The sequence below is a fragment of the Narcine bancroftii genome, chromosome 9 (assembly GCF_036971445.1).
Source record: "Narcine bancroftii isolate sNarBan1 chromosome 9, sNarBan1.hap1, whole genome shotgun sequence".
In the NCBI taxonomy this organism is placed as follows: Eukaryota; Metazoa; Chordata; class Chondrichthyes; order Torpediniformes; family Narcinidae; genus Narcine; species Narcine bancroftii.
In genome coordinates this window covers 59396634-59419877 of record NC_091477.1, presented here as the reverse complement: position 1 = coordinate 59419877, position 23244 = coordinate 59396634, and the positions used below count along the sequence as shown (strand labels likewise).

The following is a 23244-nucleotide window of genomic DNA, read 5'->3' as shown; positions in this document are numbered from 1 at the left end:
ATAATGGCTAATTAACCTACCATCCCCAGTGCACTGGATGTGAAAGGAAACAATGGCACCGGGAGGAAACCCACACAATCACAAGGAGAGCATGCAAGGTCCACACAAATTGTATCAGAATCGAACTCAGGTCTCCTCTGCTTGTGTGATGCCAATATCTCCCAATAAGAGAATAGAGTCAGTAATGATACAATTAGCTGAAATTTGGCCTAGCCCTTTAAGATTGTCATTTGAATCCTTCAGGATATTTGGAGGTAATGTGTGGCCCTAAAGAATAAAAATATAAAGTAGCAAGGGGTCAGATGGAATAACAGCCTTTACTATAAGCCTATCTCCAAAGGCCACACTGTACCTCATAGCAATCTTATAATGAGAGTATATTTTTCTCTCAATTATCAACTGTAACAAGCTCTGTGCAAAACAGTTGAGCACCAAAATAGCCCAGGAGAGATCCCATAGTAGTTTTGGGATATTTAACTTTTCAGTAGAAGGAAATAAAAATGTGACCATATTCCAAATGCATGGACAGAAATTGGTTTCTAATACATTTGTTTAATTGAAATCCAAAGATCTTTTTCAACTCTCTCTCTAAAGAAAGCCCACAGCTTTGTTCTCTCCAATCAGTAACTGAAACAAGCATCCTGTAGGTAGATGTTGGGAAAGACAATGTACAATAATGAAGCATCAAATTATGGCAAATTTTACAGAAAGAATATAGAATAAGCACCCCTCTCCCCCACATCACCAAACACTGGTTTAAAAAAAGACCCACAATCCCATATAATGAAACATAGTTTGCTACACAGTCACTCAAAGTGGTATTGAATATCCAGGCATCTTCTCATTAAAAGGACAGACCTAACTCTAAGCTCTCTGAAAGAACGGCCCTTGAGAAGTCTGCAGGGGATTGTAATTGATATTCCCCATACACAGAGCTCCTGGTCATAGCAATGTTTTCAGGGGATTAATGAGGGGTTAGAAATGAAAAGTTATTGAAAGAACCTGCATGCTTAGTGTTATTTCATGACTTTGGGATGTCCCAAAGCACTCTGCTGTTCAGTAGGTGCCTTTTGAAGTGCGACCACATTTGGAATTTAACAAAGCAACAGTTCATCTGCAGGCTGCAAGATCCCATGGGAAAATCGCCAGATAACTATATTATTGGATAAATATTGACCAGAAAAATAATGAGTTCCCTTACTCTTTCTTGTAATTCAAAACTATCATTCACACCCACCCGTCAAGTTCTAGTTTTAACAACTTAGCCAAACAAAGGCGACCTCCATCAATATTGTTTTTCCTCAATGCTGCCCACAGTCTTGGTCTCAACATTGTGCAAGATTTGAACTCAGAGGAGGAGGAAAACAAACCATTCAGCCCCTGCAGTGGATCTGCAGAGTTCAGGTTCACTGATGTCCAAGCGCTCCTCACCAGTGATGGAACAGGTCAAATCCTTGGGGAAGTGTTTGAGTATTACATGTGGCCTTTCATTTAAATTTATCCCAAAATTTAAGAAAAATATCTAAATGAGTGAGCTTGATCTGAGTTTACAACTGGACCCTTGGTAAAAGCAGCACTGATAAAAGCTGTGCTTTTCATCCATTTAGGACCTGTACAATGTACACCACATCCAGGCTGCCCACACAATTGTCTTCCCTCTCCATTGACATTCTATGCTGGACACCAAAAATCAGTACAGGAATGTCCAAAAGGGTTACAAACCCATTGCCAGATCCACCTGAGAGTTGAGCGGGTGGAAGGTGTGAAGTTAGGTGGCAGAAACAGAAGAACTATTCCACTCTCCAGTTGATATCCACCAAATGAATGCAGCACCAACACCACTTAAGATGCTCAACACAGCACACTTGATTGGCACCCTACCCATCTCCCTGAACATTCATTCCCTCCACACCAGCACACAATGACTGTGGTCGGTCCCATCCACAACGCACACTGCCATTATTCATCCAGGCTCTGCAACAGCATCTTCCAAACTTGCTGCATCTACCACTGAGAAGAATAGCAAGGGCCATTCCTTCAGGCTACCCTGTTACTCACCATTCTGATTTGGAAATAGTTCAAAATATGCCCAATCTCTGTTTTACATGCTATGTACAAATAAAAGTCAAGCACAAATGATTTTTCCCAAATTCTATTAGACACATCCATTCTTGCATAATCAAGTCTCCAAACCAATGTACAACATGATACACTGACCGAAGGTTTCTGTCAATTCCACAGTCAGCAAAATTGTTGTTGGAGAGGTTTACAGTGAACTTCTGTGAAAGGGCCAAGAATTAATTGAAAAGCCACAAAAAAATCTTTACGAACTGTTGTTTTAATACGATTATAATATACTGGAATATAATCATACAAAAAAAATCAATTAGTAATCTAACCATAACTACTTTGATAAAAAAATTTATCTGTATAATGTAGTGTGAAAATATAAGCAACACATCTTGGAAACTACCAGAATATACAAAAATACTTTGAAGCTTCACACAGTTCCTAAGGGAGAGTAAGACAATTCTCTAAAGGATACTGCACTCCATACATGGTCCCATTATATACAGTACATTTCTTTGGAAACTGATTAAAAGGGAAATATATAGATTTCAGAAACAGTGCATTTGTCAGCATTTAACGAAACCAGCACTTATCAATCCACTTTATGGAGCAAGAACATACCACAATATTCCTCAATCCTATGTGAATCAAAGGTTAGTTCACAAATCTTACACAAAGGTTAATATTTTTAACATCAATTTTTAGAAATGAGCCATTGCCACATTTGATATATGCCACAAAATTTTCATTGTAATTAAGACAGTTTGTTTCTATTAACTATGGCTATTGAAAAACACCAAAGAACATAAAATCTGAATGACATCCCTCTATTAACAGGTAAAGGGTTCCCAGGAGCTTCACTAACTCCCAGTACAAGGTCAACATGTCAAAATACTTCAAATAACTGCACATGAACAATATGTGCCATGAGAGAATGCCGAGTTAGAAAGACGCAATTATCTTGGATGACTTGCGTCTGCCGAAGAGTACTGGTCTCCCCAATACTACAAAGTTGCTCTCTCTCACTCTCACGGGAGAGTGCCAATACCCTCCATTTCATGGGCAATGAAATACTGTTTTATCATCTAGCAATACAGAACAACAGTAAAACCCCGGTTATCCAGAATTTAAGCAACTGGCAGCCTCAAGAAACAGGTGGAAAATAAAAAGGTAAACATGTCGAAGCTCGCTGTTAGTTCACCAATCATCTAACCTCAAGCAACCAGAAAATTCATTTATCCAGCATCTATCAATCCCAATGCCAGGGGTTTACTGTATTATTCTGTTTACATTATTTTAGACATCACTACAGCAAATCTGTAACATAATTTTGATGTATGGGTAGAATACAGTGCCCAAATTGGGACAAAGACACTTTTTTCCTTTATTTGCCCATTTTAAATTTGTAATCAAACAATTTACATGTAATTAAAGTACACATTCCTGATTTTATTCAAGGTTATTTGTGTACATTTTGGTTGGACCATGTCAAAAAATTATTGCACTTTTTATACATAGTTTCCTCTCCCAATGCCCCCCCAACCCCCCCCCCCCCCCCCCCCCCCCCGTGAGGGCACCATAATGTTTGGGAGATTTGGCTTCATGGGTGTTTGTGAGGATTCAGGTGTTTGTATTGGTGCAGGTATAAGAGAGCTGGGCTTGTTTCAAAGCTTTTGATCTTGGAGTCTGTAGTTGACATTTTTCAACACAAGGACCAGAGTTGAGCCCAAAAATGGGGAGACTATGTATAAAAAGTGTTGTAATTTCGACATGGTCAAACCAAAATGTACACACATAACCTTGAATAAAATCTGGAACGTGCACTTTAATCACATGTAAATTTAAAACTATGGAGCACAGGGGCAAATAAAGGAAAAAAGTGTCTTCATCCCAAACATTATGGAGGGCCCTGTAAATTCCAACCACATTTTCTTTGCCACAGTTGCAACCTCTTTATTTTTGTTGTGTAACCCTGATGTAACACTGGCCAGCATGTTGCTGCAAAGCTGACTGATCACTTGTTGGTGTCATGCAGAGACCTGTCTGATGGAGTAATTTAAGTCAGCCCTCAAAGCACAGAGAGCTATTTAAATAGGAAAAAGAACAAGGTTCATGGTTTAAGGGGTTGGCTTTGTGGCCACTCTCTGATCAAGGCTCAAAGAAATTTTGGAACTCTAGATTTCCCGACACGCATGAGAATGAAACATGCATTTTAAGTCACCTGTTGCAACTTATGCATTCATTTTATTAATTTTCTGTGCGACAGAGAGAGTTCAAAGGACACAAGGTTTCCAGCCGAGAATATTGGAGTGAAATCTTTTCCTATCTCAGGAAGTCAGGGACATTTGGGAATTTGCAAAAATGTGTGAAGGAAATGGTTACAACGCAGAATGGAGAAAACTCCATCACAGAAGTGCAGATGTTAGACTGTTTGGTTGGTACTCCAGTGGGTGTCAGGCACAACAAGAGATTAACTTTAAAACTGATCCCAGTTGTGTAGTTTAACCAACTATGCCCATTTCATGCAAGGGTCTGAATCACTAGACCCTTTTTGTTAATATTATTCTGAATTTTAACTGGTATTGAAAGAATGGAGGACAAAGGAGTGCAAATCGTTGGATTTCAGGGATCATTACAGCAATTAAAATAGTTTCTTTAAACAAAACTTAAAGTTAAAAATATTGAATAGAAAACATTTCCAAAATCTGACAACAAAGTTATAACCACTTAACAAATAATTAACTTTTTATAACAGAACTTGGGAAAAATGATTGTAAAATAAATAATGAAAATGTTAGTGACCATTTCAAGGTTATTTTCTTTTTCAGAATCTCAGCTAAAGTTGGGCACTGGTCACATGCCTTAAGGACCCTTCAGAATGTTTGCAATGATTTACACTTCAGTTCTTTGAAAGAATAACCTCCACAGAAGGATGGACAGCTAACACAATATGAAAGTAAATATTAGTGTCATTTGTACATACGAAAATAAGTATTTTATATTATTATCTTTTTTTCCTCAAGTTTACCAGAGGGGCACTGGGCAAACAAGGTTCACACAAAATAGCTGACCATTTTCAGCTCTGCATACAGTACATGTAACTAGAGATATCCCAGAGAATGACAGAGACATTGGTAAGCAGTTTGCTCTTTCCTTCCCAGATCTCCAGAATAACTGCATGTATCTGGTCTGGAAAAGATTAGAATTCAATATGATCTTCCAGCACAGTGTTTAAAGCAGCCATTGATTATTTTTAAACAGCTGATAGCAAATATAAAAGAATAAAAGATTCTATCAAATTTTTACTTTTCGTTCACCAACGTTACCAGGAAGTAGTCTTGCAGGGCGATGCAAATACCTCAGTGCTGGCAGGTGAGGCTTTCTGGCATTGGAGAAAATGATGAATGGTTTTGTTCTCATCAGGTGCAAGTACCTGAGGGAATCAATACTGTACCTCCATTGCCAGACCATGCAGGAATTAATTAATCTTAAAATAATTTGATGGACCTCCAGGTCATGTCTCCAGAATGGAGGACCATCGCCTTCCCAAGATCGTGTTATATGGCGAGCTCTCCACTGGCCACCGTGACAGAGGTGCACCAAAGAAGAGGTACAAGGACTGCCTAACCACCGCCAGTGGGCTGATATCGCCTCAAACCGTGCATCTTGGCGCCTCACAGTTCGGCGGGTAGCAACCTCCTTTGAAGAAGACCGCAGAGCCCACCTCACTGACAAAAGACAAAGGAGGAAAAACCCAACACCCAACCCCAACCAACCAATTTTCCTTTGCAACCGCTGCAACCGTGTCTGCCTGTCCCGCATCGGACTTGTCAGCCACAAACGAGCCTGCAGCTGACGTGGACATTACCCCTCCATAAATCTTCGTCCGCGAAGCCAAGCCAAAGAAGAAGAAGAAAATAATTCAGTACTGTAAATTAAACATTTAGAAATTACTGTTTGAAATTAAAAGTTAGTTAAATTGAGTGAATTGATTTAAGAAGGAAATCTGACAAAATAGACAACGCACAAGGCCAATTCAGGGTGTATTAAATGGTGTCTAATTGTTCAATATTGAGTCCAAGCTCAAAGTTTAAGCTCCAATAGCTTGACGAAATGCCACTAGAGGAACTTGAGCTGGAAAAATATTAATGCTGACAGGACCCCACACTGGTTTCTTCCTCTTTTGTTCAAACTGAATCCAGTGAATTTTTTGCCTTGTGAATCGCATCCTGAGGTCTCTTTATAAACAGAAATTGTATTTCTTCTTACAAATGTTAGAAATCACACTCATATACGTTTCCCAGACTCTCCAACAGACTGGAGAATGGAAAATTTTCTGAAAAAGGTTCAATGTCATTTATACACCACAGTTTTCCTTGAAGAAATATCTGTACGTACAATCAACAAGGTAGACAAGGCAGAGGACGTAGAATTGAACGAGTATCCCTGATAAGATCAGTTTTTAAGATAAGGTCAAGTTTTCTTCTTTGGCCAATCCATGTTGACCTCATTGGAGTTCTACAGCATTTAGTAGTCATTTGTGTACAATAGCAGACATGCAAACTGAACGTCCATCCCCCAATGTTCTGCAACTTGGACCGAATTAAGAGTATGCACAAGGATCGGAGGAGATCCTACTTACTGAAAGTGGGGACGAGGGCCTCCAAATCTCACATCCTTCAGCTGCACCTTTGCCCGTGATATTTGTCATTTCACAGCATCTTTCAGAAGAATTTTCCATTGTTCACACATTGGCAAGCCCTCCAACACAGTGGTGGTAAATTGCAACCGAACTACACTTTCAACTCCATGATACTTGAGGTCACAGATTCTCAAAGTTGGTTATTCTATTGCGATCAGCCAGTAAGAGCAGTTCATTGTACAAAATCCTCCCTGAGTTAACTCCCATTTTTCTCTGTAAGAAATCTGTAACAACAGTAGCATTATTCAACTTTTGATTTTTTTTTCCTTTGTTTAAATAAACACTTTCCTGCTCAAAGTCCAACCATCTCGATGAGAAAGGACCAATTGATGAAGAGATCAGTTGATCTTCCAGCCTCAATCTCCCACAAGTTTCAATGCAACATCACTCCTCTTTCTGGGCAGTCATTGGACGAGTTGTGATTGCCTCACTCCTCTCCCTACAGTGAGAGGACAGAAAATAAATCAGCATTTCCTGCAGCTTATCCTTCAGAGTCCCCAGTTCACAGCTGGTTTGCTCAATATCCTCTTGCTCAGATTGCTGATTTGTTGCTTAAATAAGTTTGGAGAACCAAGTGAAAAAATAATCTTAACACATTGTTTCACCTCACAAAAGGCAAGAATAGAGTGCAGGTGCAATCTGGAAGATCCGAGGGTCGAGTGAGAGATATGTGTCTGACAAAGCTGATCACATTTGCTTTTCTGGGTAAACAGTGGATAGATGGGAGGGAGAGAGGGTTGAGGGACTAGAAGACAGCCTGTGCATTACCACCTCCTCATAAGGCAGGTTAGGCAGCACGGAGGTCCGTAGGATGTGGCTGTACATTGGCCGTGAGTGAGAAGCCAGCGGTTGGCGACACAGTGTGGACCCAGAAACAACAGGGGAATCTGGAAGGCTAGAGGCCAACACTGGCACCATCGCGACATCAGAGTTGCCATCCTCCGCAGCATTTTTATTCAAATCAACCAGTTGAACGTGGGCTCCAAATTTCTCCGCCCCATTCTGAATCTCTGGGTGAGAGGTTCCATGCCAAGTGGAGCTGGAGATCTCTCCTTTCTTGTTCTCCTCTTCACCTTCAGAGGACAAATCCCGATGACTGGGCAGATTTGGTTCATGGTCCCTTTGGGGCTTTCTCTCTTGGATGACCTTGTCCAAGTTGGACACAAACGACTTCTTTCCAACTGGTTCATCACCCTCTTCTCTAGACTCTTCTGAATGGGGTAGAGCAAGGCTTTGCTCAGCTGGTGTCATGCTGCTTATTGGGAACAGTCTCCTTTCAACTTCCTCCTGGCAGCTTTTTGTTTGGTCCAAATGTACAGATGTTCCGATTGATCCATGAAGATTACTCTTTGCTGGTACTCTCTGCCCACTGCCCAACGTAGTGCTCACTTCTGACACAGCCAAAAAGGAAGACGACTTGGACAGATTAGTTGGCTGCTTACCTACTTCATCAGGGTTCAAATGAGCCTCTATGTCCCATGAGTTCTCATTATTGCTTGAAGTATAATTTTGTTTCTGGGTCTTGGGGTATTTTGGAAGACTCAAGTCTGTGGGTACATCAGTTCCAACTCCAGAACCACAGCCCATGGGTGACGAACTGAACGACTCCACGCCAGAGCTAGGATCCGAGAGAGCAGATTCTCTTCTCTGGCCACCCATCTCTCGGCAGCACGAATGCAGCCGCAGCTTCTTGAATGGTTGTTCATTTTTCTTGTGCTCACAAAGATTTTGCAGAGATTGGGGAAACTGACAAATAGGATCACCCTTCTGAGACACACAGACTGACGTATCCATGAACTCTGCCATTCTCTTCCCTGATGAACTCCGACTGGACTTGCTGAGGTTTAGTGGAGAAGATTGTTCCCTGTATTGAATAGAAGGCTCACCTTTTGGTGGCAACTTTTTGTGAGATAAATTCTGCGGTAAAATCTCATACGGTTGCCCTTTACAATCATAAATATTGCTGCTGTCCTTGGACTTGCTCAAATTCAAACCTTCCTCCACCAAACTCCTCTTCATTGAGTGACTCAGTGATGTTGCACTCCCAATACCGACAACGAGTCCCATTGGTGTTGAGTTTGATTCATGATTTTCCCTGGAACCAACAACACTTTTGACAGATTGCAAATTATTTTGTGAGGGCAGTATTGATGCATCTCTTTTTACCATTCGCATTCCATTCACTTGTCCAAAACTAAGCCTCTTTGTTGGCGAAGGAATAACTTTAGCTACTTTTCGCTGTAGTCCTGCTGTATGCTGTATTTCAGACTCTCTTAAAGATTTGCTGAACACTCTAATCTTTTCACCATCCAGTAAGATGTCCTGTGGCTGTCCCACTTTGAGGGTTTTGTGTAAAGCAGGTCTGGATAGATCTTTAGATGTGGCCAGGCCAAGCCGGCTTTTCAGAACATCAAGAGGTGAAATGCCTTCAGGCAACTGGAAGTTCAGTATTCCAGAATGAAGGTGCTGGAACATTGCAGATGGAAATATGGGCTTACTGCAGTCTGCGCTTACACGTACACTTTGCTTAACACTAGGGCCACTGACCAGGTCCTGAGGGTGATGGGGTAACTTCTGTCTTTTTCCTGCATTTGGACAGTCGCGATTTTCCCGATTTCTTACTTTGTGCTCGTGTGGTCGAAGTGGTTTAGTCACCAGTTTCTCACTTGTGTCTGGTCCTGGGGGAGGGCAAGCTTTGCTTCCAGAACATTCCTCTGCAATCGATGCAGGGTTGACTTGGCTTTTAAACTTCAGGGCCTGCGAGTTGCCCTGGGTACTCAAGTATTCAGCAGTGATAGTTCTTTGTCTATTCTCTTGGCATTTTTCACCTTTTGGATATTGATCCTGGAAAAGGAGGGGAGAATTAACTGCCCTGACATCACTATCTCCAGAATCTCTCCTTAAACACAATTCCTCAGTGCAGCACAGTTTCTGCAATGGCAATAATTTTATTTAATCTCACCTAACCTCAGTGGAAAAGCCTGTTTGAATCTACTCTATCTATACCCATAATTTTGTACACCTTTATCAAATCTCCCCTCATTCTACAATGCTCCAGGGAATAAAGTCCTAACCTGTTTAACCTCTCCCTGTATCTCAGCTCCACAGGTCCCTGAAACATTCTTGTAAATGCACTATTTCAATCCCTTGGCTGTGTGGATAAAAAAAAATTGGCTTGTAGGAAGAAAACAGAGAGTAGTAATGGAAGTATTCTGCCTGGCTAGCGGAGTGCCTCAAGAATCTGTTCTGGGACCCCTGCTCTTTGTAATTTTTATAAATGACCTGGATGAAGAGGCAGAAGAATGGGTCAGTAAGTTTGCTGATGACATGAAGGTTGGAGGAGTTGTGGATGGAGCTGAAGATTGTTGAAAGTCACAAGAGAATATAGACAGGATGCAGAGTTGGGCAGAAAAGTGGCAAGTGAATTTCAATCTGGATAAGTGTGAGGTGCTGCATTTTGGAAGGACAAACCATAAGGCTGGGTATAGGGTTAATGGTCGGTTACTTAAGAGTGTGGATGAACAGAGGGACCTTGGGATTCAAATCCATATATCCCTCAAGGTCGCCTCACAATTAAGAAGCCCTATGGGATGCTGGGCTTCAATAATAGAGATTGAGTTCAGGAGTATAGAGGTCATGTTGCAACTCTACAAATCTCTGATGAGACCACACTTGGGAGTATTGTGTTCAGTTCTGGTCACCTCATTATAGGAAGGATGTAGAAACTATGGAGAGGGTGCAGAGAAGATTTACCAGGATGTTTCCTGGTTTGGGAAATATCTTATGAGGCAAGGTTAGTGGTGGAAAGTGTGCTGATTGGCTGCATCATGTCTGGAATGGGAACACCAATACCCCTGAGCGTAAAGCCCTGCAAAAGGTAGTGGATATGGCCCAGGACATCACAGGCAAACCCCTCCCCATCATTGAAAACAGTGAACGTGGCCATCGGAGACCAGCAGCAATCGTCAAGGATCCACACCACCCAGCACATGCTCTGTTCTCGCTGCTGCCATCAGGAAAGAGGTATCGGTGCCACAAGCCTCCCACCACCAGGTTCAGGAACAGCTGCTCCCCCTCCACCATCAGACTCCTCAACAACAAACTCAATCAGGGACTCATTTAAGGATTCTACTTGTGCACTTTATTAATTTTTTTAATTCTCTCTGTATTGCATAGTTTGCTTATATCAGTTATCCATTTACAGTTATTTATTTGTTTACATGTGTATGATGTGTACAGTTTTTTTTGCACTACCAATAAGTGATCATTCTGCCTCACCCTCAGATAAAAGAATCTCAGGGATGTATGTGATTTGATGACAATAAATCTGAAATCTGATATCAATGATCTGGTTGATAACGTGATAAATTAGATCAGCAAATTTGCAAATGACACAAAGACTAGAGATGTTGTGGGCAGCGGGGAAGGCTTTCAGAGATTGCAGAGGGATCTGGACCACCTGGGAAAATGGCAGATGAAATTTAATGCAGACGTGTGAAATGTTGCATTTTTAACAGGACACATAGTGAATGGTAGGGAACAGGTAGAACAGAGGGATCGGGAATACAGATGCATAATTCCCTGAAGGTTGCGTCACAGATGGATAGGGTTGCAAAGAGAGCTTTTGGCACATTGGCCTTCATAAATCAAAGTATTGAGTATAAGAGTTGGGATGTTATGGTAAAGTTATTTAAGACATCAGTGAGGCCAAATTTGGAGTATGGTGTGCAGTTCTGGTCACTGCAGGAAAGACATCAATAAGATAGAAAGAATGCAGAGAAGATTTATAAGGATGTTGCCCATACTTCTGGAACTGGGTTACAGGGAAAGATTTAGCAGGTTAGGACTTTATTCCCTGGCGTGTAGAAGAATGAGAGGATATTTTAGAGGTATTTAAAATTATGAGGGGGATAGACAGAGTAAATGAGGGTAGGTGAGATACAAACCAGAGGACATGGATTAAGGGTGAAAGAGGAAAAGTTTAGGGAGAATGTGAAGGGGAACTTCACACAGAGATGGTGGAAGTTTGGAATGTGCTGCCAGCTGAAGTGGTACACGTGGGCTCAATTTTAACATTTAAGAAATAGTTGGACAAGAACGTGGATGGGCGGGGTATGGAGGGTTACGGACAGGGTACAAGGCAGTGGGACTAGGCACAGTGATAGTTCAGCACAGTCTAGAATGGCTGAAGGGCCTGTTTTCTTTGCTATGTTTATGCTTGTGATTTGCTCTGGTGGAGAGGGAGGAGATAGTATCACAAAAAAAAACCTGAAACTCTTCCACCAAATTGCTCCAGCTGCTCAGAAAAAATGAGAGCATTGCACAATGCGTAAAAGCAATGCAAACTGGACCAAGGTTCATCACACATTTTAATCAGAATGTACACAAGACCCAGCTGTAAATCAATATGAAAGTAAACCTTACCTCCTGCTTCAAAAACCAAGTTATGTCCTGTCCTTTCTGTGTTTTTGTGCTCAGCTCCACATTTTTAGTTCTAACATCCTTCTCAGAGTCCTCAGACGTGCTGGTCGTATGTTTGCGTGGCTTGGCAGGTGGCAGCGGTTTGTGTTCCTCCCCTTTGAGGTAGCGTTCATATGGAAGGATCAGTCTGTGGGGAACAGCACCAGCTATTACCTCACCGCCAACAAGGGCTAGCGTCAATCACCACTTTCCATACTTTCTCCTGAAGGTTTACCAAGCTGAAAGAATTTGGCAGAATGATCAAAAGAACATGACCATTAAAGTCACTTCCTTTGCACTGGGAACCTCCTCTGAAGTATGATTTCATTTGGAATAATTTTGCTGTTTTACATGGGAAAGGTGGGAGAGAGATACATTCAGTCCCATCATCATCTATCTATCTCACCAACATTTATTCAAATCATTTGCTACATGAGGAAAAGTCCCTGATAATCCAAGTTTAATGCCCAGACAATCAGACATTAGTGCAGGGTTACATTTTACCAATTCTGCATGTCTGGAGCATTCAACAGGCCATAGTGGTTGGCCTGCCCTTTCATTGAACTCCCCAGTATCAACATTGGGACATGATGTGAAAAGAAGTGGGAATATGTGGATTACTACATTCAACTTCCAGTTTGGATCACCACGTAGCAAAAGGGCTAAGTGAGGCAAAAATCCTTGAATACTTGACTGAATGAGCCAGTACATGACAAATAAGGCTTTCAACATTCTTTTAAAAAGGACCCGTCTGGAATAATGCAAAAGGGAGAAAGTTGGTGAAGAATAAATCAGAGCAGATTGTTAACTCACAATCTAATGCACACATCCGGCCAAGGAATCCAATTGCTCATAAAGAGGGATTTTATTGGATGTAAACTTGTTTCAATTTATTTCTGCATTTTGATACTGTGGAACAGCATTTCCCTACAAAAAGCAATTGGCTCTTTTCTTGGCCTGAACCCAATTTTAACCTGATATAAAGTGACAAGAAATATATTATAGCTCATTTCACCTCAAACACCAGAACAGGATTACTCTTTATGTGGAAGGAAAAAAAAGAGGAACAGGTTACAATATTCAGTCACTTATGAAATATTTGGATGCTTCATCACCTCCTCAAGTTCAAAGATACAATGACTGAAAACTCCCCCCATCAACCCCATGAAAACCCCTTAACATTCAGAAACATCATGACTGGACATTGTCCATTGTTGAACTGGAGGTTTTACAGCTGGTTGGAGTTAAGTGTAGATTGCCAACGAGATACACTACCTCTCGTAGTGTCTCCTGGTACAGGTGGCAGCACTGGTGCTCCCTGGGTTACCACCCAGCTCATCATAAATCTGTTTCCACAAACGACGGGCAGTTACCTGCATCAGGAAATGGAAACTCTTAGCAAATCTAAATGTGACAGCAAATGAGGGATAACTCAACCTTCAAATTGTAGTTTGATGTTATTCTGTATTTTACCATATAAACTCGGGGCAGCACGGTTGGTGTAGCGGTTAGCGCAATGCGTTTACAGTGCCAACGATTGTGACTGGAGTTCAAATCCCGGGTTATTTGTAAGGAGTTTGTATCTTCTCTACGTGTCTGCATGGGATTTTCCCGGGGGCTCAGGTTTCCTCCCACCGCTCAAAATGTACCGGGGTGTAGGTTAATTGGATGTAAATTGGGTGGCATGGGCTTGTGGGCCGATTGGCCTGTTACCGCGCTGTATGTCTAAATTTAAATTTAATAGTCAATCCCATATGAGACGAACCCCCACTTTTTTGGCCCCAAAACAGTATATTTTCTATATGACCTGTTTAAAAATTAACCCCCAAATTTTTAGACCTGACTGCCCGTTCTCCAGGGCCCTCCACACCTTGACCATGGACCCCCACCCTGCCCATCCACCAGGGGCTTCCACACCCTGACCATGGACCCTCACCCCACCCATCCACCAGGGCCCTGAACACCCTGACCATGGACACTCGCCCTGGCCATCCACCCACCAGAGTTCCCGGCACCCTGACCATGGACCTTCACCCTGACCAACGACCCAAAATAGCTCCCAGCAGTCTGACGATGGACCCTCACCCTGGCCAACGACCCAATATAGCTCCCAACACCCTGACCATGGAACCTCACCCCGCCCATCCACCAAGGCCCTCCACACCCTGACCATGGACCCTCACCCCACCTGTCCATGAGGGCCCTCAACACCCTGACCATGGACCCTTGCCCCGGCCATCAACCCACCAGAGTTCCCGACACCCTGACCATGGACCTGCACCCTTGCCAACTACCCAAAATAGCTCCCAACACCCTGACGATGGACCCTCACCTTGGCCAACAACCCAAGATAGCTCCCAAAACCCTGACCATAGACACTCACCCTGGCCATCCACCCACAATAGCTTCTGACACCCTGACCGTGGACCCTCACCCTGGCCATCCACCCACGATAGTTCCCGATGCCCTGATCATGGATCCTCACCCCACCTGCCCACCTGAGCTCCACAGGCATCCTGACCCTTACCCTGGCCACTCACCAGCGCTCCTGGCACCCTGACCATTGACTCTCACCATCACCCACGATAGCTCCTGATGCCCTGATCATGACCCTCATCCCATCTGCCCACCGGAGCTCCAGGCACCCTGACCTTTACCCTGGCCACCCACCAGAGCTCTCCACCCAAGCTCCCGATGCCCCGACAACCTTGACTTCCTGCCTGAGCTTCCGACAGTCCAAATGCGGACAACACCCGGACCTGGTCATTCGAGCTCCAGGCATATACCTCCCACGATCAAAAGTATGATCAGTGTAAAATTCAACACCCACCCCCCCCCCCAAATTTGACCCAAAAAATTTATCCAAAAATCTAGATTATTACAGGAGTATATATAGTAATCAAAATTTTGGAAGAAGACCAAGATGTTTGAACTGTGACACAATATTCCTGTATTGTTAGTAGAAGTCCATCAGGTAAACCACTCGTTCAGCTCAATACATAACCTGGGCATTGTGGACTGCTGACAATTGTTCCTTTGCTATAATGGAGGAAGGGAATTCAGAGAACTCTTGTTCCTTTGTGGCTCCAATGAGTGATGTAACATGGCAAACAATGTATAAGAGCAAGGAGGATTTTATGGTTGTAGACCCCGAATTGGAAGACGGGGGAAAAAAATCAGTTTCCATGCTTAAAGACATCACTGAGAAGAGACAAGGGGAATTGAAAAGAATAATTTCATGCGATTTCAACAGGCGAACAAAGAGGAGGCTCTGTGAATGAGATCAAGACTCCAAGTTGGTATGTTGCCTCCCAGAGACATCTCTGATTGGGTCCACAGCCTTCTCAAGGAGGAGGGTGAGCAGCCAGATGCCATGGTCCACGTGGGTACCAATGGCATAGACAGAAATGGGGATGAGATCTTGGAGAATATATGGAGTTAGGAAAACCAGGACCTCCAAGGTAGTCATCTTGGGATTGCTGCCTGTGTCACGCATCAGTGAGGGTAGGAATAGGAAGTTGTGACAGATGAATGCGTGGCTGAAGTGTTAGTGCACAGGGCAGCAGTTTGGATTTGAAGATCATTGGGAAATCTTCTGGGGACGGGCTGCACCTGATCTGGAGAGAGACCAATAACCTGGGGGACAGGTTTGCGGGAACTGTTGGGGAGGGTTTAAACTAGTTTGGCAGGGGGATGTGAACTAGAATATGAGTGTGGAGAATTGGACAGAAGCTGGAAAGGATGATGCAACATGTTGTGGGTTTGTGCAGAAGGACAGGCAGGGGAGACCACATTTAGAATATTGTGTTCATTTCTGGTCACCTCATTATAGGAAGGATGTGGATGCTTTGGAGAGGGTGCAGAGATTTACCAGGATGTTGCCTGCATTGGAAAATAAGTTGTATGAAGGGTGACATGGTTGGTGTAGCAGTTAGCACAACGCCTTTATAGCGTCAGCGATCAAGAACTGGGTTCGAATCCCGCACTGTCTGTAAGGAGTTTGTATGTTCTCCCCATAACTGTGTGGGTTTTCCCCAGGGGCTCTGATTTCCTCTCACCATTCAAAAAGTACCAGTGGTACTTTAATTGGGTGTAAATTGGGCGGGGCGGACACATGATTCAAAATGGCCTGTTACCATGTAGTATGTCTAATTTTTTAAAAATAAAATGAGGTTGGCAGAGCTGGGAACTTTTCTCTCTGGAGCAAAGAAGGATAAAAGGAGGACTTAACAGAGGGCCACCAGATTCTGAGAGGCATAGACAACATGGACATCCAACATCTTGCTCCCAGGCAAGAGAAGCAAACACCACAGAACATGTGTACAAAGTGAAGGGAGGAAAGTTTAGGGGAGACATCAGAGCTACCTTTTTTTATATATACACAGAGAGTTGTGGGTGCCTGGAATGATTGGTCAGGGTTGGTGGTGGAGGCGAAAATATTGGGGGCCTTTCAAAGACTCCGGGCTCATGGATAGAAGGAAAATAGAGGGTTACGAGGTAGGGAGGGTTTCAATTCTTTTTGGTAGGAATATAAAGGTTGGCACAACATCAAGGGGCAAAGGGCCTGTACTGTGCTGTAGTGTTCTATGTTCATGTACTTGCTGGTTATTGGACACAGGAGCACTAGGAAGGGCAGCAAGAGTTGGCCTACCATGCCATTCACCAATATAGTGGCTGATCTGGCTGTGGACTCAACTACACTTCGCTGCCTTTCCTCCATAGCCTTCAACTCCCCAACTATGCAAAATCTTACTGTACATTCAACCAAGCAGCCTCTACTGCTTCCTTGGGTAGAGTCCCCAAGATTCACTCACTCCTCTCTGGGATAGAGAAAATTGAGCCTCTTTCAACTCTGCAGAGATCTCTCATTTATTCAGGAAAGATGCCTCAAGGGTAGGGATTGATAACATGAACTCTCCAAAGTTAGGGTTTTAACCTGAGCATTGTGTTTATCATACACGTTAGGGGTGGGTGGCATTTCTAGAAAATTACTTGTTTCACAATTTTTCACAACACAACCTCTTCACCACCCCCCCCCCCAAAAAAAACTGACAGAATTTGTTCTTTTGGATTTAGTTTTTTATTTTGTTTATGTAGTTCCACCCACCCACCTCCCCCCCCCCCCCACCAGAATTGCGATAATGCAACATTCTGAGTCAAAAACTGCTCAAGACCAGTTACAAAGGCACATACATATATATAGAAGCTCAGTGGAAATCAGGAAACTTACCGCCTCGTATCCACCAAGGCGCTGTGTCACAGTGAACATTACAAACAGATCAACTGGTGGAAAAGATAAAGCAGAATGAGCTATGATAAACAACCATCTATCCAACATGCATTTTGGGCACTCATCATTGTGCTGTGCCCATTTTAAGAGGTGTGAAGGCCCAATTGTGCTTTTCACACACATCAAGGCAGGCAAGTGGAGCTGGGATACAATTCAATGGCTTATCTCCATTTCTACTGGGCCAGTGGAACACTACCTTTTTCCAGTGCAAAGTTGATGACTGGCTTAACAGAGAGTGAGATGCTCTGAAAGGTAGTGTAGGAGATAATGAAACACAAAACTAACATTAAAAGGAGTTAACAGGGTGTAGTACAGATGGCAGAGCAAGTTCCGTGGACTCTACACCTATTTTCATCTCATCCATTCCAAAAGGACTCTTTTTTTTTTTTTTTTTTTTTTTTTAATTTTTTATTTTTCACACCATAAATCACAATAGCCATGATATACACTTTTTCTTTTCCACACATTTACAGTGACTTTTTCTCCCTCCCCCCTCCCTCCTCCCAAGCCACCCCCCCATCCCTCCCCCCTCTCATCCATTTTAGTTATACAATCTAGGTTGCATTAATTCAGTTAGACAATGTTGTCATTCAACAAAAATACACCAGAAATTCTACTGAGTCCATTTTTTTCTTCTCTTCTCCTTCCATCAACTTAGGTAATGTTTGTTCCCGGTAGGTTTTCGCTATTGTATTTAATGTAAGGCTCCCATACTTGTTCGAATATTTCAATATTATTTCTTAAACTATATGTTATTTTTTCTAATGGAATACATTTATTCATTTCTATATACCATTGTTGTATTTTCAAATTATCTTCCAATTTCCAGGTTGACATAATACATTTTTTTGCTACAGCTAGGGCTATCTTAACAAATCTTTTTTGTGCATCCTCCAAGTCAATTCCAAATTCTTTGTTTTTTATGTTACTTAGGAGAAAGATCTCTGGATTCTTTGGTATATTGTTTTCTGTTATTTTATTTAATATCTGATTGAGATCATCCCAAAATTTTTCTACTCTCTCACATGTCCAGATTGCATGAATTGTTGTTCCCCTTTCTTTTTTACATCGAAAACATCTATCAGATACTGTTGGGTCCCATTTATTTAACTTTTGCGGTGTAATGTATAGTCTGTGTAATCAATTATATTGTATCATACGCAGCCTCGTATTTATTGTATTTCTCATCGTTCCAGAGCATAACTTCTCCCATGTTTCCTTTTTTATCTTTATATTTAAATCTTGTTCCCATTTTTGTTTAGTTTTACCATTTGTTTCCTCATTTTCCTTTTCTTGCAGTTTAATATACATATTTTTTATAAATCTTTTGATTAACATTGTATCTGTAATCACATATTCAAGGTTACTTCCCTCTGGTAAACTCAAGTTGCTTCCTAATTTATCTTTCAAGTAGGATCTCAGTTGGTAATATGCCAGCGCTGTATCTCCCGTTATATTGTACTTATCTCTCATTTGTTCAAAGGATAAGAATCTACTTCCTGAAAAACAATTTTCTATTCTTTTAATCCCTTTTTTTTCCCATTTTCTAAAGGCAAGGTTGTCTATTGTAAAAGGGAGTAGCTTATTTTGCGTCAATATTAGTTTTGGTATTTGGTAATTTATTTTATTTCTTTCTACATGTATCTTCTTCCATATATTGAGGAGATGGTGTAATACTGGAGAAGTTCTATGTTGTACCAATTTTTCGTCCCATTTATATAATATGTGTTCAGGTATCTTTTCCCCTATTTTATCTAATTCTAGTCTCGTCCAGTCTGGTTTTTCCCTTGTTTGATAAAAATCTGATAGGTACCTTAATTGTGCGGCTCTATAATAATTTTTGAAGTTTGGCAATTGTAAGCCTCCTTGTTTATACCATTCTGTTAATTTGTCTAGTGCTATCCTCGGTTTCCCCCCTCTCCATAAAAATCTCCTTATTATTTTCTTTAACTCTTTGAAGAATTTTTCTGTCAGTTGTATTGGCAATGCCTGAAATAAGTATAGTATCCTTGGAAAAATGTTCATTTTAATACAGTTTATCCTTCCTATCAGTGTTAGTGGTAGCTCTTTCCAATGCTCTAAATCGTCCTGTAGTTTTTTCATTAGTGGATTGTAATTGAGTTTATATAATTGGCCTAGATTTTTGTTTATTTGCACACCTAGGTATCTTATTGCCTGCGTTTGCCATCTGAATGGGGATTCCTCCTTAAATTTTGAGAAATCCGCGTTATTCATAGGCATTGCTTCACTTTTATTTACGTTTATCTTGTATCCCGACACTTCTCCATATTCCTTCAATTTCTTATATAGTTCTTTTATTGATAGTTCTGGTTCTGTTAAGAACACTATCACATCATCCGCAAACAGACTGATTTTATATTCCCTGTCTTTTATTTTTATTCCTTTTATATTATTATCTCTTCTTATCGATTCTGCTAGTGGTTCTATAGCTAGCGCAAACAATAATGGTGATAGTGGGCATCCCTGCCGCGTTGACCTGCTTAAGTTAAATTGCTTTGATACATGTCCATTTACTGTCACTTTCGCTAACGGTCCCTTATATAATGCTTTAATCCAATTAATATACTTCTCCGGTAAACTGAATTTTTGCAATACTTTGAACAAGTAATTCCATTCTACTCTGTCGAAGGCCTTCTCTGCGTCTAAAGCAACTGCTACTGCCGGTGCTTTATTTCCTTCTACTGCATGAATTAAGTTAATAAATTTACAAATATTGTCTGTTGTGCGTCTTTTTTTGATAAATCCAGTTTGGTCTAAATTTACCATTTTCGGTACCTGTTCTGCTAATCTGTTCGCTAATAGTTTAGCTATTATCTTATAATCTGTGTTTAGCAAAGATATTGGTCTATATGACGCTGGTGAGAGTGGATCTTTCCCTTGTTTTAGTATCACTGTAATTATTGCTGTTTTACATGAATCTGGTAAGTTTTGTGTCTCATCAATCTGGTTGATTACATCCAGGAGGGGCGGTATTATTAGGTCTTTAAATGTTTTGTAGAATTCTATTGGGAGTCCATCCTCTCCTGGTGTCTTATTATTTGGTAAATTTTTTATTATCTCTTGTATTTCTACTGTTCCAAATGGTTCTGTTAATTTATTTTGTTCCTCTATTTGTAGTTTTGGTAGTTCAATTTTAGTCAAAAATTCATCTATTTTCCCTTCTTTCCCTTCGTTTTCGGTTCGGTATAATTGTTCATAGAATTCTCTGAAGTTTTCCTTAATTTCTTTTGGATTATATGTAATTTGTTTGTCTTTTTTCCTTGTTGCCAATACCATTTTCTTAGTTTGCTCTGTCTTAAGCTGCCATGCTAGGATTTTGTGTGTTTTTTCCCCTAGTTCATAATATTTCTGTTTTGTCTTCATTATATTCTTCTCCACCTTATATGTTTGTAATGTTTCATATTTTATTTTTTTATCCGCCAATTCTCTTCTTTTGGTTGTATCTTCCTTTATTGCTAATTTTTTTTCTATGTTTATTATTTCCCTTTCCAACTGCTCTGTTTCCTGATTATAGTCCTTCTTCATCTTGGTTGCATAACTTATTATTTGCCCTCTAATGAATGCTTTCATTGCGTCCCATAGTATAAACTTATCTTCCACTGATTCCGTATTTACTTCAAAGTACATTTTTAATTGTTTTTCAATAAATTCTCTAAAATCCTGTCTTTTAAGTAGCATGGGGTTTAATCTCCATCTATACATTCTTGGAGGGATGTCTTCTAGCTCTATTGCCAATAACAGGGGTGAGTGGTCTGATAATAGTCTAGCTTTATATTCCGTTTTCCTAACTCTCCCTTGTATGTGGGCTGATAACAGGAATAGGTCTATCCTTGAGTATGTTTTATGTCTAGTCGAGTAGTATGAGTATTCCTTTTCTTTTGGGTTTTGTTTCCTCCATATGTCCACAAGTTTCATTTCTTGCATTGATTTAATTATAAATTTGGTTACTTTGTTCTTCCTGTTAATTTTTTTCCCCGTTTTATCCATATTTGGATCCAAATTCAGATTGAAATCCCCTCCTATTAGTATGTTCCCTTGCGTATTAGCTACCTTCAAAAAGATATCTTGCATAAACTTTTGATCTTCTTCGTTAGGTGAATATATATTAAGTAGATTCCAAAGCTCTGAATATATCTGACATTTTATCATAACATATCTCCCTGCTGGATCTATTATTTCCTCTTCTATTTTAAATGGCACATTTTTGCTAATTAATATAGCCACTCCTCTTGCTTTTGAATTATACGATGCTGCTGTTACATGTCCTACCCAATCTCTCTTTAATTTCTTGTGCTCCAATTCAGTTAAATGTGTTTCTTGGACAAATGCTATATCTATTTTTTCCTTTTTCAGTAAATTTAGTAGTTTCTTCCTTTTAATTTGGTTATGTATTCCATTAATATTTAGAGTCATATAGTTCAGCGTAGCCATTTTATATTTTGTTTATCTTCTCTTTCTGTTTTTCCATCATTACCTTTCCTCCTTTTCCATTTCTGTTTTCTTATTTTCAACTCTTTACCAGACAACATTCCTACAACATCCAACATTTTCCTTATTCTCCTATTTCTATCTATTCCAAAAGGACTCTTCATGATCACACTATGTTTGTGTGGGTTTCCTTCAGATGCTTCAGTTTCCCCCCACCCTTCAAAATGTTTAGGTTAATTGGATGGCACAGGCTCGTGGGCCGGAAGGCCCTGTTACCATCTTGGACACCTACATTTAAATTAACATTATCAAGATGTCAAAGGAATTGCTAAAAAAAGTCTCTTCCAGTAAGTGTTGATATTGATTACCATGCAATGAGTTTCTTGGTGTCTTTTTTTAAACATCTTAAAATGGAAATGGATCTTAAACTTTTATCTCCTCTGCAGAAAAATCCTGTTTAATGCAAACAATTTCCATTCACTTTCAACTTGTGGCCACGTCAGTAACATCCAGCACATGGATGATGATGTTGCTCAAGTAACGTGCCATCGAACATGATACATCTTTCTGAATCTTCATAGAGTGAAAAAGGATGGCATGAGCTTAACTAAATTCCTGAATCAGCCTCGACAGATGGCCCTGGAGGAAATTGGTAATGGAACATTGACACTTATTCAGCTTTTTACCCACTGAGACAACAGACTCGCCAAGGCAAATAGCGCCTTTGGAAGACTACACAAAAGAGTCTGGAAAAACAACCAACTGAAAAACCTCACAAAGATAAGCGTATACAGAGCCGTTGTCATACCCACACTCCTGTTCGGCTCCGAATCATGGGTCCTCTACCGGCACCACCTACGGCTCCTAGAACGCTTCCACCAGCGTTGTCTCCGCTCCATCCTCAACATCCATTGGAGCGCTCACACCCCTAACGTCGAGGTACTCGAGATGGCAGAGGTCGACAGCATCGAGTCCACGCTGCTGAAGATCCAGCTGCGCTGGATGGGTCACGTCTCCAGAATGGAGGACCATCGCCTTCCCAAGATCGTATTATATGGCGAGCTCTCCACTGGCCACCGTGACAGAGGTGCACCAAAGAAAAGGTACAAGGACTGCCTAAAGAAATCTCTTGGTGCCTGCCACATTGACCACCGCCAGTGGGCTGATAACGCCTCAAACCGTGCATCTTGGCGCCTCACAGTTTGGCAGGCAGCAGCCTCCTTTGAAGAAGACCGCAGAGCCCACCTCACTGACAAAAGGCAAAGGAGGAAAA

General features: G+C 41.2%; 1 protein-coding gene across 1 annotated transcript in view; it reads right to left on the bottom strand.

The window, feature by feature from the left end:
- Nucleotides 1-3640: 3640 nt before the first annotated feature.
- Nucleotides 3641-23244, bottom strand: part of LOC138743686 (AT-rich interactive domain-containing protein 5B) — a 175532-nt gene continuing 155928 nt past the window's right edge. Inside the window, exons 8-11 of the mRNA XM_069899278.1 lie at nt 17463-17515; nt 13508-13605; nt 12197-12380; nt 3641-9616 (exon numbers count right to left, since the gene is read on the bottom strand). Coding sequence (XP_069755379.1) covers nt 7460-9616; nt 12197-12380; nt 13508-13605; nt 17463-17515 — 2492 coding nt within the window. The 3' untranslated portion in view covers nt 3641-7459. The remainder of the gene's footprint in view (nt 9617-12196; nt 12381-13507; nt 13606-17462; nt 17516-23244) is intronic.